Source organism: Thermobia domestica, chromosome 6, assembly GCF_964235325.1.
Source record: "Thermobia domestica chromosome 6, izTheDome1.hap1.1, whole genome shotgun sequence".
Taxonomy (NCBI): Eukaryota; Metazoa; Arthropoda; class Insecta; order Zygentoma; family Lepismatidae; genus Thermobia; species Thermobia domestica.
The window spans coordinates 36,277,165-36,294,076 of NC_137459.1; the positions used below are offsets into that span (position 1 = coordinate 36,277,165).

Genomic DNA, 16,912 nt, shown 5'->3' on the forward strand with positions numbered 1-16,912 from the left:
ATGTGACAGAACATGCATGATAATTGCATGCATCACACGAAGAAAACAATGATGACATATTTAAACGACAGTTACCTCTCTCCTATGCTACTCCATTATCACACAATACATTTAACACCTGTTGTTTGCTACTATGCGCATATTTTATGTTTCAAGGAATGAAGTATTCTTGGATTATTACCAACCTTTCACATGCAATTTCACATCCTAGCTGAGAAAAGACTGTGTTTTGTGAACTTTTCTTCTACACGCAGTAGGGCATTCTGGTAATCATCTAAGGCTTTTGAGTATGGACGAAGAGCGTGACACTCTTTCATGAATATGCAAACTTAAATCAACAAGAAGGAAAGAGTTGCTTCCAATTCCCATAGCATATTAATTTTTTTACTTTTTTAAGAAAAAAAAACTGTTTCCGTTTCCTTGTTTTGAAAACATTGCATGCACTTTGCAACAGAGAAAGTAGCACGCAAAATATATTTTTAACTTTAGTATATCATCTTCATCAATAGATTGTGCTGACCATAAAATGCAATTGAGAAAACTTCTTTAATTAAAAGAACTTCTCGGGTCGGCATCTTGTATCGTTTGCTTTTTGCAGCTGTATGCTATTTCTAATTGTACTCCATTGTCGTCATGCTTTACTCAATAACTAATTCTTGCACCGACATTTGCAGTAGTTGTTTTGTCATATTTCGACGCCTCCGGGCTTTCACTCTGAACACTACTTTGAATATTACAAACCATTGTTACTTAAGGCCGAGAGTTACCTAGTCACTTCCTCCCCAACATCCTGCATGTTAATCCAGCCATATTGGCCATAATGATGCCTCTATTGCATGCATTGTTGAGCGTGAGAAAGCACCTCTCCATGCAGGTGAAAGTACTACACATCACATTACATCTATTAAATGGAATACTTCTACGTTTTATACAAATGTAACAGATTTTAAAACTCTTGTCTATACTGGCTGTGAAATTATGTGTGTAATAATTATAGAATTTTTAACTTTCAAAAAAAAATTAGAAACATTGTCTGGTTGGTTGGAGTTTACACAGAGAAAGGAAAACTATGTGGCGTACGTAAAAACGTACGTTACATGTGTAAATCTTGTAGATTTTGGGCTTAATGTACAGCAAACATATAACTGAAAAAACATATTTTATACGTACTTTCCGTATAAGTGTTCCGAATAAAGGTACTTTCCGTAAGAACGAAAGTACTGTATGTAGGCGGTCAGGATCTCACATACAGATGAATGTATGTAACATATAGTTGACCTTTGTAACATACGTATATGTATTAATATATGGAAGACTGTTAGATGTCATACATCTGCAGCGGCATTATATAACATCTTAGCGGGAAAAGTATGTAGCATATGGATAACGTATGCTCCGAACTGATTTCCGTAATAAACATAAGGATTCTGCATATTTGTACAATATACCGCTGCCCGGATAATGAATTTTTCTCAGTGTAGTGTCTCTTTTTAGCACTGAGGCTATATGAGGCGTGGATTTAATATAAGGTAATTTGGGGTAGTTTCGAATGCTAAGCATATTTTCGTCTTCGGACAGCTTCAATTTATCTGTATCGAAATGATGGCACACGCTGCAGTACTATATACATTGATCCTCATAAACACTACTTTCGTATCTCAAACGTAATTGTAATCTGTTCAATTTTCCACAAAAGCTATAGGTACACAATGTCGGGTTTCCCCAACTTTTGGGGGAAATTCCGATACTTGCTAAGGGGAGTTCCCACACTTCTTTTAAATAGAAATAAAAAAAAGGTAAAAATGCAGCAATACAGGTATAGTCATAAGTGACATATGTAAGTAGGACAGTCATACATTAAAATGTGTCCTGGTTTATCCCACAAATTATTCTTTTTATGACACTCTTCCGAAGTCTTAGAAAATTACTCTACTGTCTTTTGTTGGGCCTCTGATCACTGTTAGTTAAATATATCCTTATAAAGAAACAATGAAACAGCAACAACCACCCGCCACACTCTACCTTATGGTGCATTATTTCTTCCTTTCTCTTTTACCAAATAAGTGAACGCTTAGCTACGTGCAGCCGTATTTTACGTAACACTACTTTATAGGCAGGTATTTAGACAATTCATCTGACTTAAACACGTCTATCCGATACGATAATAATCATAGAAACGATTGTCTGCTTTTATAACTTACAACACATTCGGACCCCTGTGAATCTACTAACTTCATTTGTCTGCCTCGAAAGTCAAGCGAGCTACTGGGCTGCAGGCTTAGAACTGTCGGAATTCCTGAAATGTCAGGACCACCTCAAACGACCTTACAGTTTAGGGTAGAATCAGAACCAAGTTCAAACTTCAAGGATGTCCTACCAGAAAGCGTACCAGGGAATCGTGCGCGCGCTCTTGCCACTAGGCAATCAGGAAGGGCAAATGGAAAACGTCTCTGGAGCAACCCTGAAATATGTCTGGCGAACGGAATTTCCAGCGTAGCTTTTCTCAGTGCGCTTCAACTAACGCAACAACTTCCGAAACTGAAAGAAGTGTGTCACATAGAATAAACAACCAAAATCTTGTTGACAATGAACATGAAAATATCCTAGTCTCATATATTGGGTCGATGCATAAGATCCTGCGGTTTTCTTTTGGGTTGGCAACAATGTGGCGTGAAGTTATTTTTTTTTATCCTTATTCCATTGTTTTACCGTAGTTTGCAGTTTGTTTGTTATGAAAAACAAGTTTTCTTGTTTGTGAACGTATTATTTATATATTTCAGACAAACTAACAAGTTGAGAAAAGTGATCATTTCCGTCAGCAGAAGCTGCGCGAACAATTTGTGCAGTGTACGGGAATAAAGCAATTGCTGAAAGAACAGCACAGAAAAGCTTCTCTCAACCAATGGCTAACAGATTTCTTCCAGCCAAAACCAAAATAGTTCTACAGGCGAGGCATTGGACTGCTACCTGAACGTTGGCAGAAGGTCATAGATAGTGGAGTTGAATACATCACTGAGTGATTGTGAGTGACAGTATAGTGTATGCAATGTATTGTTACACCCGTAGAATATGCTAATGTTATATCTATGTTGTATTTGTGTTTGAATTAACAGAACAGCAGAATAAAATAAAATATAAAATATAAGAACCGCACGAACTTATGCATCGACCCAATATCATGGCTAAGAAGGAATGTATCATGAGGGACGTGTTAAAGTGTATGGTGAAAGGAAAGAAATGGAGGGGGCGAAGAAGGCTACAACTGATAGACGGTATCAAAACAGAAAAATCGTGCGTGTCGACGAAAAGAGAAAGGGAATTGAACTGAAAAATCAAATTTCATATAAACCCCGCAAAGCTGCGCACCAGAGCTGAGAATAATTACATGCGTAAATAATAGATAATTGTACGAGTTAATGATTTACTATTGGAAGATTGGTTTTGAGAGAACAACATAGAGTATAGGAAATCAAAAGAGTTTATTTTCCTTAACATTGAATACTAGAAAAAAATAGTTATACATTAAAATTTACTACCCTTAATATTTATTGTGTTTTTGTGATTTGTTTTATAATAATAATAATAATAATAATAATAATAATAATAATAATAATAATAATAATAATAATAATAATAATAATAATAATAATAATAATAATAAACAAATTTACTTACTGCCTTGGGTCACCCATGTCTTATCCTGGAAGTTGCTGTCAGCACATAAATTACTGTTGAAAGTGGGGCTAGATTTTAAACCTGAAACAATAATAAAATTAGAAAATTATTAATAATCGCAAGTAAAAAATGAAGATTAAATTAGAATAAAATTGTATATCTTAAATTTAATACAATTGTAAAGATTCTGTCTTTTTTTAGTGTAGAGCTAAAAGACGGTACACGGGAGTTTGGATTTTCAGAATCACCTTTTGTTGTAAAAGTTTCCTCTTGTATACAATAGTAATAAATATTACACATAAAATATAAATTCATCTAAATAACTTGGTGATTTACTGGTGAATTAGTAGAAGTCCAATGATCATGCGTCTTAGTGAACGGCTCTTTGATGCGTTCACAATGCGTTTTTATGGCTGATGTGTACTCTTGGAATACGCTGACCATGTATTTAAATGTGGATGGCTAATCACAAACGCGAAAGCAATAAAAACGCGTAGAAAACGTTAGCTCGAGCGCATTTGGTGCGTTTCGGAACAATAGACCGCCTGCTGTTTAAAAGATTTCAAAAGGAAGGAAAAAAGGAAAGACGTGTTGCCAGGCAAGGGGAATGTAGCAAGAAATAGCTGCTTGGAAGATGGTTTGTGCAGAGTATTGGAACTCTGCTATTACACACCTGAACCTGGCAAAAAGACCCGGAAACCTTAACTGGTTCACAGTATGATTTACAACTCTGGTGAAAGTAAAATTACTGAATAGCCACCTTGGCCGCGTTCGCTACAAGGGGTAACGCAACAAAAACGCTTTCTCAAATAGCCTAACCCTTACGGCGGTAGGAACCAAGGCTTTTACGGCCAGAGTGCAGGTAGGTGTCTCTCAATGACCATGCGTCTTAGACTATGGCTATTCGACGATGTGTTTCCGATGCGTTACCCCCGCAGCGAAAGCGACCTGGGCGGCTACTTGGTAATTTTACTTTCACCAGAGTCATAAATCATACTGTGAGCTAGTTAGGGTTTCCAGGCCTTACAGCCACACCTTTATTCTCATTGGAATCACAAGAAATAACCCTATTGTGTTACATAGATTTCTCTGTGATTAGCTAATTTTTCGGGATTTGCTTGTATTTTTGTGAATTTCCTTTATTTATACACGCATATACTTTATAATAGCAGAGTTCTAATACTCTGCACAAAACATCTTCCAAGCAGCTGTTTCTTGCTAAAATTCCCTTGCCTGGCAACTTCTTTCCTTTTTTCCCCCTTCCTTTGGACATCTTTTACTAATTCCGAAACAGCAGGCAATCCCCGGCCAAGTAATTTTGTGCTGGACAACATCATGTCCGTGAGTTTTCTCGGGGTACATCCGCTTCTTCACACAATCTTATTCCAACAATTCTTCCATCATCATTCATTTGATTTAATCATCGTCTTTCTTAGCCTAAAGGGCATAATTTTGGGACGTTAAACTCAAAGATTTCATTTCATTTTACTATCATCTGTGGACATTTTCATATACAGTGACTTTTCCTATTATAGAATTGTAAATTAAGCATTTACTAATGGGATAAGAATGAAAAATAAACTGAACAGTTTTTGAGCAAATTGTCCGAAAAAAGACTCGTCCCCAAGAGTGATTTATTAATGAGAAATGCTTTAGAACATACTGTACTTTTCTTGATAAAAGATTTACTTACGACATACGAAAAAAATATACTTGAGTCGTTTTTGAGACAATCGTCCTGAAGAGAGACACCTCACGAATAAACTATCCCTTGTGATTTTTTTAATGAAAAATTATTTATAGTACGCTAGCGACATTTACCTATGCATTTAGGAAATATGGAGAAAATTGCCTGAGTCGTTTTTGAGAAAATCGTCCTGGTAAAACACCCCTTGTGAATTTTCAATGGAAATGGATGCAACATTCATTAATGAAATATGAATAAAGTTGCCTGAGATTTTTTTTTTTTTTTTTTTTTGCGAAAATCACCAATAAAGAAACTCATTTTAGAGTAAAATACTCATTCTATATTTTCAGAAAGAAACGAATTATATAATAATATAGAGTTATTAGTAAAATATTGGTTTGTTTAAAATTAACAAAACCGTTAGAGCCAGTTTTGAAAAAAAAACTTTTTTTTTAAATTTTATTTTCACTCATCAGTAAACTACCCTTATTTTCGAGGTTAGGAAAAAAATTCGAGAAACTCCATAGAGAATTGTATAAAATTCTTGGGTTTAAAATGTAGTCCCGATACGTTAAATAATATGGCATCTGGGCGAGTGTGTACATGATGAACGAACACCGTAAAATCACTTTATCGGTATGTTGGAGCTGTGAAGCGCGTAAGTCCGTTGAAATCTCGAATTAGATTTTTATATACTTTCTTCTCTCTTATCGCCATTCGCAGGGCCGGCTCTATCATATGTGAAAGCGTGCATTTACACGGGGCGCCAAAATCTGTCATAACTATATTATTTAAAATAAATATTTCTTGGAAACAGATTTCATGATAATGGTAGTTAAATTTACTAAGCTGATCTCCTATTTGAACAGAACATTCACAAATCTCTTTAGGTCGCATTAGTTTAAGGTCATATGGACAGAGCTACAGCAAATGGTCAAATAAATCCCAGCATGAATTGTTTGATTGTTTTCAAATACAAGAATTCAGTTCTCGAACAGTAGCAAACACCTGTTTCATTTAGTTTGTTATCACAGTTTTGATATGAAAACTAGTCTTGTCTTTGTCGTAAACAAGTTCCTTATCATTGAAGGTGGAATAACTTTTTTTATTCTTTAATAGATGCAGAAGGAAAATCAAGGAATAAAGATAAAAGTGCTCGTTGCATTTGAATTGCAAACTGCTATATTGAGATTGAATCTCGATATTGAATTCTATAAAAAGGATTACCATTTTTCCTCTGCAGGTGTGTTTGCTTTATCTTTTCCTAACATAATAGATTATTATTTAAAGAGACGAGATTATATTCGTAGTGTTTAGGCCTTTCTGAGTGCAAGTGCTGTCTCTCCCTCCCCTTCGTTGTTCATGATGGGGTAGCACACTTAAACTCATGGCTTTTAAGATTTGTTCTTTCTGGAGAAAGGGGGCTACAAATAATACCAATGCATGGGCTGGCGATTTGCCTAGGGCCGGCCCTGGTCAATCGAAAGTATAAAAGAAAAAAATGAAAATCAAATTTGAATTTTGATTTTCTACAACTATGCTTATTTTACTTCTATGAAAAGTCGATGTTGGCGGGATATAATGGCGTTCAAAAAATAGTATTGATAGAGAGAAGCGCTAAATAACATTTTTTTTTACACTGTAAGATATTTAACTTGAAGAGAGGGCACAGCTGTCGGCCCTTGCCCTAATCAATTATTTCTTCATAATTAAATTGCCGCTGTTAATCGAGACGGTTGTTACTTATGATTCCTCTACAATCTTCTGACAGAACATGTGGATGAACACAGTCTTGGAAACTTGAATTTAATATAAGAACCTTCTTCCCTCAAGACTTTGAGCTTTAAGTAGTTTTACTTTAAGCCAATAAAAAAAAGAAAGAGAGAGAGAGAGAGAAATGAACAAGTAATATCAACCTGGGGCTATCAGAAGCACCTGGTTGTTTCTACGAGCTAGAATATTGTTTTTTATGCCTCAAAGGGACGACGAAGTTAGCCGGCGGACGTAATGTCAGGATGGCGCCTATTCTTTTCTGTCCTGAGCACGAAGGTTTATGATGGGGTGTGGTCACACAGCATGAAGAGTCTACAATTTTTTAACTTTTTAACTGCGACTCTTTTATTATACATTTTTTTTAAAAAAAAAGGAACAAAATAAATTCATTGGCATGCGTGTCCTAACAAGTACACTTGATGTTAGAACTAGTGCAAAAACTATATTGTGAAGGCAGAACATCATTATGAAAGAATTAGAAACTGTTGCAAAGTAAGAAATAAGTTGGTGCTTCTGTTATTAAGGTGGAAAAATTCTTAAAGAGACTGGGTTTAACAGTTGGCGGACTTCCACTTCGATGGAGAATAATCACAATTGACGCTAATTGGTATTGACCAAGAATAACATCTAAGATGTTATTTGCTCTTTGTCGTTTCGTCAAGACTTCAAGTTCTATTATTATTATTATTATTATTATTATTATTATTATTATTATTATTATTATTATTATTATTATTATTATTATTATTATTATATTATTATTATTATTTTTAGCTTAGAAAGGGACTAGAAAGTAGTATTGTTATATCTAAGCTACTACGTATGGTAAATATTAAATAGCCAATTCTCTACCAGATATTAGATGTAAGCTAATCGTAATAGAGCTTTTTGGGTAAACCAGGGGCGGATCCAGAACAGACTTCCGGGGGGGGCGGTGGGTTGTAATACTGCTACTTAGAGCTTCAAACTCTGGAATGGGTTTTATTTATATTTTTTTTTAAAAAAAACTTCCCTCTTTTGGGGGGGACGATCGCCCCGATCGCCCCCCTGGATCCGCCACTGGGGTAAACATATAATTTAAAATATTCAGAATATCTCTAAGATATTATTACGTTAAGCATGTGAGAGAAGAACATAAATGCTTCCCGTGACATGTGTGTGTGTTGATTATTGGACATTAGTGAAAGCATTACAGCAATTGTTCTTACTAACAATATGTTCTCCATAGAATAGTTCATTGTTGACATTTTTTCACATTGTTTTGTTGTTTTGCAGAGATGACGTTGAGTAATAAGTTGCTATTCAACTACATAAAAGGCATGCAAATTACTTATTTTAAATAATTATATTCAACAAGAGTTCATTACTAAGGTACCGTTATTATCACAGTTTTCGTTCCTTCTTCAAGTAAGAAGGAGGACAAAAGAATGTGCAAAAGAACAATTGCTATGTTCATGAGACCATATTAATCTTTCTCATGCCATGCCATGACTAATAACTCAGTATTATATATTGACCTCAAGAGGTTTGTGAGTTATCTTCATACAAAATAACAAATATTTTCAAGAAAATAGGAAAGAATAAATAACTCTACAGTGCAATACTGTTAGAGCGTTGGACTCATGTCCGCGTGGTCCTGGGTTCGATCCCCGGCTGGTGCTTCCCAATTTTCGGCATCCACCCAGTGTCATGAGGCAAACTGGGGAGTCACCTGAAAACAAGACGTGACGGCCACTAGGTCTACAAAGCTCCTGACCACGTGCACACCGGTAGGCTTTACGTAGTTCAGCCGGTCATTAGCAGATGGCACTGGAGCAGGCTTAAGCTCACAAATGGGCCGTTGCGCTATTTTTTTAAGTATAATACCGTAAAGCTCAGAAGGGATCAAAGTGAATCTCGCGATTTTGGTAAGCAGAGTTATTACACACGTGATTCAAATTCAATACTTCAACATGCTGTAGATTCCATTGGTTGTTTAAGGTTTAACGCTCCTTTCAGCACCAAGGCTATATAAAGATGTGAAGTCAACGTATAATCCGAACCACATGAGCTTCCATCTTTGAATCGAGCCCAGGTCTTCCAATATCCTAGCCCTATAGACACGAACGAGCTTCAGATTGTATGTTTTATGCAAAGCCACTGTAAGTGAACATACAGTAAAATTAGGCATTCTAAGTCAATTAAACCCTCTACAATAAATATACCTATTCTTGTCAAGACAAGACCTAAGGTTGTTTCATCACCATACATTTTGGGGAGGATACAGAACTGAGTTCGTTGATGTAGGTGAGATTCAAACCGGAGTTTGTAGAAATCAACCATTTCCGGTTTTAAAATTGATCACTACAGAGCAAAAACGATGATAGATAGCAAGAAGTGTTTTTTTTTTTAATTAAGTAAGTGTTCCAAGAATATATTTACGTCTCCACTTTTATCTCTTTGCTAAAACCGAAAGCGGTAGAAACCTAATAACACTTACGATTTCAATATTAATTGAGAAACTAGCAGGCCACACAAACCAAACTCCTGTGTGTGGTATACACATGTCACTGCCACTCGTTTTATAACAGATGATGTGAATGGAAAGTGCTTGAAAGTAATACAACCCTCTTAATGTTGGGTCAACAAAACTCGTTGACGCGATATAGAATTCAGTGAAGTACTCGTGTTATCCCGTTGTGGCCGAGCAGCTAAAATAGGAGAAAGGCGTAGAGAAGTGATGGCAGTGTACGAGTATTGTATCTGCGAAACCATCCAAGTATGACTAGGACACACTTCTCCATCTGCTCCTTATGTCTGTTCGTCTGGTTCGCTAGGAATGAGAAAAGCACATTATATATTAAAGATCACGAGTAGTCTTTCTCACGAGACGAGCAATTTCTCGCCTCGACTCAATTATTTTCTAGGAAATGAGACGAGTAGTACCTTTCTACAGTCGAGACGAGACGAAGAATTAGACCAGATGAGAAATTGGTCGAATTGCGTAGACAACAACAGTAGTGACTGCGATGACTCGTGAAGTCTGGGCTCTACACAAATCAAATCATAGAACTGCTTTCCTTCACGTGTGATGCATCGGAAGAATTCGGAACGATTCGTGGATCTGCCTTCCGAACGTATATTTGAGGAAAAGTGGAACAACGTTGCTAAACTTAGAGCATATGGCAAACGAACTACGAAGGAAGCTCTTGAAGAACTATAATGCGTTTTATAACAACTATTTGAATTAAATGATACCAATAATAATAGCAAAAAGACAAAACAACGACGACAACAAAGAAAACAAAACGAAACTTATCCGCAATCTGACAACACTCTAACTTCAGAACATGTTCTGCGTATAGCGCGAGAGACGCTTCTGGCAAAACTCCATGGGAAGGGGTTGACAACCGGGACAGAACCTCGCGGTCTATTGGGTGGTAAAATTGGTAAATCTAGGTCAAGCTTCACGAATCGTTGCGATCACTTTAGTTCATAAGTTATAAATATCATAAAAATCTCTGTTTTAGTGTTATATAACGCGTAATATAAAACTATAAATTAATACAGTAATTGTTTGAACACAATGAAGTACATTTATCAAGGTTTAAAAATATTCAATTCATTACGGAAAAAAGTACTTCAATAGTAACTGTGGTTTGAATGTTGTTATCTTACTCCCTTCCGGGACCTCTCGTAACGCTGAAAGATTCTGACAACTTCTCGAAGAAATGGTGAAAAAACAGGGCATATATTTTGTACATACATTTACAAAACTAGGCGGAGCACCGTAGTTTAATGATTAGAGCGTTGAACTCATGCACACGTGGTCCTGGGTTCGATCCCCGGCCGGTGCTTCCCAATTTTCGGCGTCCACCCAGCGTCGGGAAGCAAACTGGGGAGCCACGCAAAAACAATACGTGACGTCCACTAGTCTAGAAAACACCTGACCACGTGCTCGCCGCTATGTGGACGTAGTTCAGCCGGTCGCTAATGAATGGCGCTAGAGCAGGCGTACAGGGGCGTAAATAAGAGCTCTGCAGACCTCGCATTGCAGGGGCCTTCAAGCCATCAGGAGACCTTCAAATCGTGAAGTGGGACGTAGACATGGGGCCACGCTCCACGCTGTCTGCGGGAGGGCCTTCAAGCCTTAAGTTACGCCACTGAAGGCTTAGGCTCACAAGTGGGCAGTTACGCCAAATGTTCATTTTTTTTTTAATTTACAAAACTAGACAATAAAAATTTTGAGACGACGAAAAAAAGCCTTTCGATAACCGAATCGAGAAAACCTTATTTCTCGACTCTTTTCGTGGTCAACACTAATCACGAGCGGTAAATAACTGATCTAAAGAAACGAAATAAAACCATTTTCGTTCCATCTTGTTTAAATTCCTAACAGTTTCACTGAGACGTAATATTAATACTTGGGCTAACATCCAACAATCACACACACACACACATATATATATATATATATATATATATATATATATATATATATATATATATATATATATATATATATATATATGTGTGTGTGTGTGTGTGTGTGTGTGTGTGTGTGTGTGTGAACCGGTTAATAAGGAAGAAATACTAATGTTATCTTTGACCAGTCAAATATAATTCTTTTGACTTTTGAGGGAAAAAATGAGTGACCGAGGTATCGATCAGCGAACTGCTACTTTGCATTTCCTTTCAACAGATTTCGATCATTGGGATTCTCTGCTCTGTTTGCAGTGATATATAATAAACAGCTTAATGTATGTAAAATAGTACTTTAAAAGTTCTGTACAAATTACAAACTGCTCACGTAATACTGCTGAAGGAGCCAGATGTTTGCATCACAAACGGAAACTCAGAGTACAAATGAATCGTAATATGTAATTAGATATACATGTCTTTCTGTAAGATTTGCTATTAGAAAATTATACGGTATTTTCATGCTTTATTATGCAAGACTCAGTCCAAAACCGAATACTGGAATGACAGGTATATACAATGGGCATATGAATTTCACACAAGTAGGTATCAAAATCTGAACTTTCATTTTCGAGTGATGTTCTAGTTAAAAGCAGGCCCAAATTGTTCGCACGTGTGTTGATCCGGGTTTGATTCCCGATGCTGTCATAACTTGTTCACCGATGACTCAGAATCGTGACCTATGGTCTTGGAATCTGATATGCTGACCACATATTGCCCAGTCAAACGTGTGCCATCATGTTTCTTTGGTTGGTTAAAGCATTAGGTTGTTTAGTTAATGAGGTTAATGACGATACTCAATTAAGGTGGAAATTGAATATTTAATTATTTAATTCATCCAGCAGACAAGGTTAAGCAGTTTTGCAAATACTGGCATAATTTTTGGATCAAAAGATCCAATATATTTCACTGAAAAATTTTGTTGTACGCCTTGTATCTGGAGAACTACATATAATGTAGCCAAACCCAAAGTATCAATTAACTCAGTATGATGTGCTTATTCCGTTAAAAAAAAAAAAAAAAAAAACGAAAACTCGATTTAGGGACCGTTCAAAAAGTTTGTGGCCCTTGATCCCAAAATTAATTATTGGCCAAAATCGCAATCTTTTGATGCATTTTTGATCATTCCTAAAATTATTGACCACGATCGCAATCTTGATCAATTTTTTGGACCATTCCCAAAATTCTTGCCATATATTCTCAGCGACTTAAGGCAGGGGTTCTCAACCTATTGTACGCGTACCACTTGTGGTACGCAAGACACTGTTGGTCGTATGCACGACTTATAGTAATATTAATTAATAATATGCTTTGGTGGTACGCCGGTGGAAAAGGTTGAGAAACCCTCGCTTAAGTTATCAAATTCTGGCGAACGGTATTACCTTCCGTATGTCTACGGGACAATTCCTACATAACCAGATGTTATATTTACGTAACACATATGGGCTCATGCCAGTGGGAACTCATATGGTTTCAATCCCATGTTAAGCTTAGTTCCATGTCCCAGAAAGCCTTAGTGTTGAAATACACGTTAATCTTTTAATGAAATCTTTGAGTTTTACCTCCTATGCTTATGCCGTGTGATCTAAAGGAAACGGTGATGATGATAAATTACTGAAATGGTAGAATGAAGAAAGTGGGAGGGAACGGGAGAACCCTGAGAAAATCCATGCACGAAGTATTTGTCTTTAAATCAATCAATATTTCCACATCCATAGCGGTCCCACCTGGATTCGATTCGTGGCGGGAGTTTGTGCAACTCGGAAGTCACATTAATACCGTAGCTTTACGCCTAAAATGGCGCCGAGCTGTAAAACAGGCAGATCAGGTTCGTCTCTTAAATACAAGAGATTTAAAGCACTTCTTGATTTTTATGCTATCAATATTTTTAAAGAAATTTTTCTGTTCGTGTTCTTCGCTTTCATGGTGGTAAGAACGTTGCGTTATTAACACAGTAACAGAGGAAAAAAGAACAAAAGATGGTTATTCCCCGAAACTACAAATATAATCTTTTAATTGAGATATTGAAAATTCTAGATAATACCTAGGTATCATATTTAGAGATAAGAAAGACATCATATTTTCTGGTAGACTCAATAGGCCTTCTATATACCTTAAGAACTGTAAAACGATTACCTTTTATAGCCTAAAGAATTATTATATCTCCCTATTGAGGTCATTATTTGCTGGATGATTAGCCTACCGGAGATTTTGTAGTTGGTCTTTGTGTTTCATTCCGAGGGAAGAAAAAGTGACCTTTCCCTGTACGTCTCGATTAGTTTGGGAGCCCTCCAGGAATGACCAGGTGTTTTTCATCTCATGACCACACATGCAATGTGACGGGGCACCGAAGGCAAGAATGCTGGAGGCAAATAGTCCCGTTTCACTGCCTAGAAACTGTAGCTGAAGAACATAATTGTTCCGTGTACAGAAGAAAAGAAAGGGGGGAGGAGAGAAAGGCTGCCAAACAGTGTGGTTTTTAAATACCTCAATTAACGCCTTTTTGATATGAAAGTGGACACGAATCACCAATCTCCATATAAGGAGACGAGGGTCGAGAGGAGAGGTGAATTCGAGACGAGACGAGATGAGAAACATGACAATGCTCGTCTTATTTTCGATACCAAAATCGAGACGAGACGAGAGATATCTCGGTTTCCGTGGAGGACATTAGCTCACCCAAGTTGTAGATCTCAAATAATATATTCTTATACTTGATTCATAATATAATAACTAGAAATTGATAAATCCATTGTATATAAAAACTCAATAAAGAACATTTATCAATGTTTAAAACTATGCAAGTCTTTCCACAATACACTCCAGTGATAAATATGATTTAAGTGCTGCTATATCACATTCTTCAAGAACCTCTCGTGGCACGGAAGGTTTATGGTCACTTCTACGTGAAAATTAGTAAAGGTGAAACTATTAATAGATGTACTTCTAAATTAACACATAGCTCTTCGACAGATCATGCCAGTATGGTAAATTAACTACATTTGTCAGCGTTATTTTTATATGATTTATATTATTTTATTTAATTTATATATAATATAATTTTTATATTTTATATATAATTTTTATATATAATATTTTATAATGTATAGGGGGGGAGACATCATTAGTGCCCCCCTATAAGTACTACAGTATCAATATCTGAGAATGATTTCTGGTCCACATATGAATTATTTAGTTTTGAACCACGCTTTACAATACCCACTACGTTAATATCATCACACTATTGTATTAATCTGGAAGCAATACTACGACCGTGGTTGTCTGCTACAATGTGTACCTTCCTTCCTTTTTTTTTTTTTTTTTTTTTTTTTTTTTGCGCGACTTACTGAAATTGAGTTATCATTTTGAACACCAAAACATGACTTGCTGCTTGAATCATCCGGGTTTAAACGATCTAGATGTTGCACTTCCATGGGCTTATTTCTTGAGCTTACTTCCTTTATATTACCACACTCATCTCTTAACTCACTGAATTTGCTGTTTGTTTCAATATTACATTCGTATTGTAGACCTGATATCTTATTATCCAGTAACTTGTACTTGTAACTTGATTTAGTATATAAGTTGCAGTCACTGTTGTGTCTTTCCGCGACTTGGACACTGGGATTGGTGATTTGCACTTGTACTTGCAGTGTGTATGGAGCCACAAGTGTTTTTCGGAAAAACTAGTATTTCTACTATACTGTGACTTCCAACTGGAAAAAGATATGCCTATCTTTGCACTATTATTAGGTTCACTAGTAGCATTTGGGACCTTCGCCGTATCCCTTATGATATCGCTGCAGGTTCTGTTTTGCTTTGTACTAGAAGATTCTTGACCAGATTGTTGAAATTGATCTTGGCGTTGTGGTTGCTGGGTATCTTCCTAAGAGTTCGACAACTTCACGTAATGAATGTAATTCTTCCCTCAGATGAAATCGATAGCTCACAAAGTTGATTGTCATTTTTTTTTACACCTATTACACGACGTACAAGATCAGTTTAAAATATTGGAATATTTGTCAACTGCACTGCACTTGCCGAAATGCAAGTATTTCATGCATCTTTCACACTTAATGCCGTTTTTCAATACTCTTTTACATTTACCACAGTTCGCATTAACTGCAAAATTATCTGAGATATGGAAACCGTACACACTGTCCAGCACACTACACACTATCTGCCATAAACGGAAACGAGATTATAAAGATATTTAGCATCCTTATTAGCTTGGTATTTATCAATTATATAATGGAGGATATACGGATGTGTACGGCGTAATTCCACTTAATACTTTTATAGTTCAGCATAAATTCACTTTAGATTAGGTACGTAATGGAGGGTATAAGAGTGAGTATACGCTAATTTTTTTCAAAATAGTAGAGCGTATAACTACTAAAAATTCTAGCAACCTAGTGGTATCTGTAAAAGCACCCAGGGTTTATTCATATAGAAGTGAAAAATATTTGTATTTTCTGAAAGAGAAAAACCGCGCATATCAATTTTCGTCCTGTTACATGAAGCTTAAAAGTTATGTCCTGCGGTTTACACAGTATCGAATTTTTAAAAAATCAGCGAAGACCTAGGAGATAAAAAAATACAAGCCTACTAAATTTCATTTCATTGCAAAGACACAGCGACCAGTCAGTCACTAGTATATTGAAAGGTTGTTCATAAATTTCATTTTTTTTCTTTTTGGGATGTTTTTGTGTTTTTCAAAACAATTGGTTCTGATTTGGAGTCTTCTGTTGATAATTTCTGGCTACCGGGAACACCTGTTTGGCAACCATCACCATCCGAAAGCGAAAGCAAAGGCAAAAGTGAAGAACAAAACTGGTTTTTTAAGTCAAAGAAGCTACCACCTGTTTCTTCTGAAAACCTAATGAATGCTGTTGAGGAAAATTGCTTCAATAGGCTACGGAATTGCTCAAATCAAACTACTGGATCAAGTTTATTTGTTACACCTCTTCAAAGTGGATTGGTAGAACGCACACGCCATCGTTCAAGGCTGATAGGTGTTAGTAATTTATCGGTGTGCCGAAGAAGCACATAGTGAAACTATAGTGGATTAATCTAACTAACTCATACACAAAAACACATCAATACATTCATAAAACAGCTTAGGGCCTTACAACTATCAACTGCTTAACAATCAAAAGAATCTAAATTCACATACAGTTGTTGATATTATTTCACCACAGAAATGACAATTAAATATAACGAGTGAGAATTCTTGACCATAGTTTTGGAAATTCATCCATCTCCTTTTAACTTCTGTGTGAACTTTCATACGGTCAATCAAGGTCATAAATATTCTGT

At 36.2% G+C, this 16,912-nt stretch overlaps 1 protein-coding gene across 1 annotated transcript in view; it reads right to left on the bottom strand.

The window, feature by feature from the left end:
- The window catches only part of LOC145687938 (uncharacterized), a 264,861-nt gene that overhangs the window by 35,010 nt on the left and 212,939 nt on the right, over window positions 1-16,912 (bottom strand). The window contains exon 9 of the mRNA XM_081761511.1: window positions 3,676-3,756. Within this exon, the coding sequence (XP_081617637.1) occupies window positions 3,676-3,756 (81 nt within the window). The remainder of the gene's footprint in view (window positions 1-3,675; window positions 3,757-16,912) is intronic.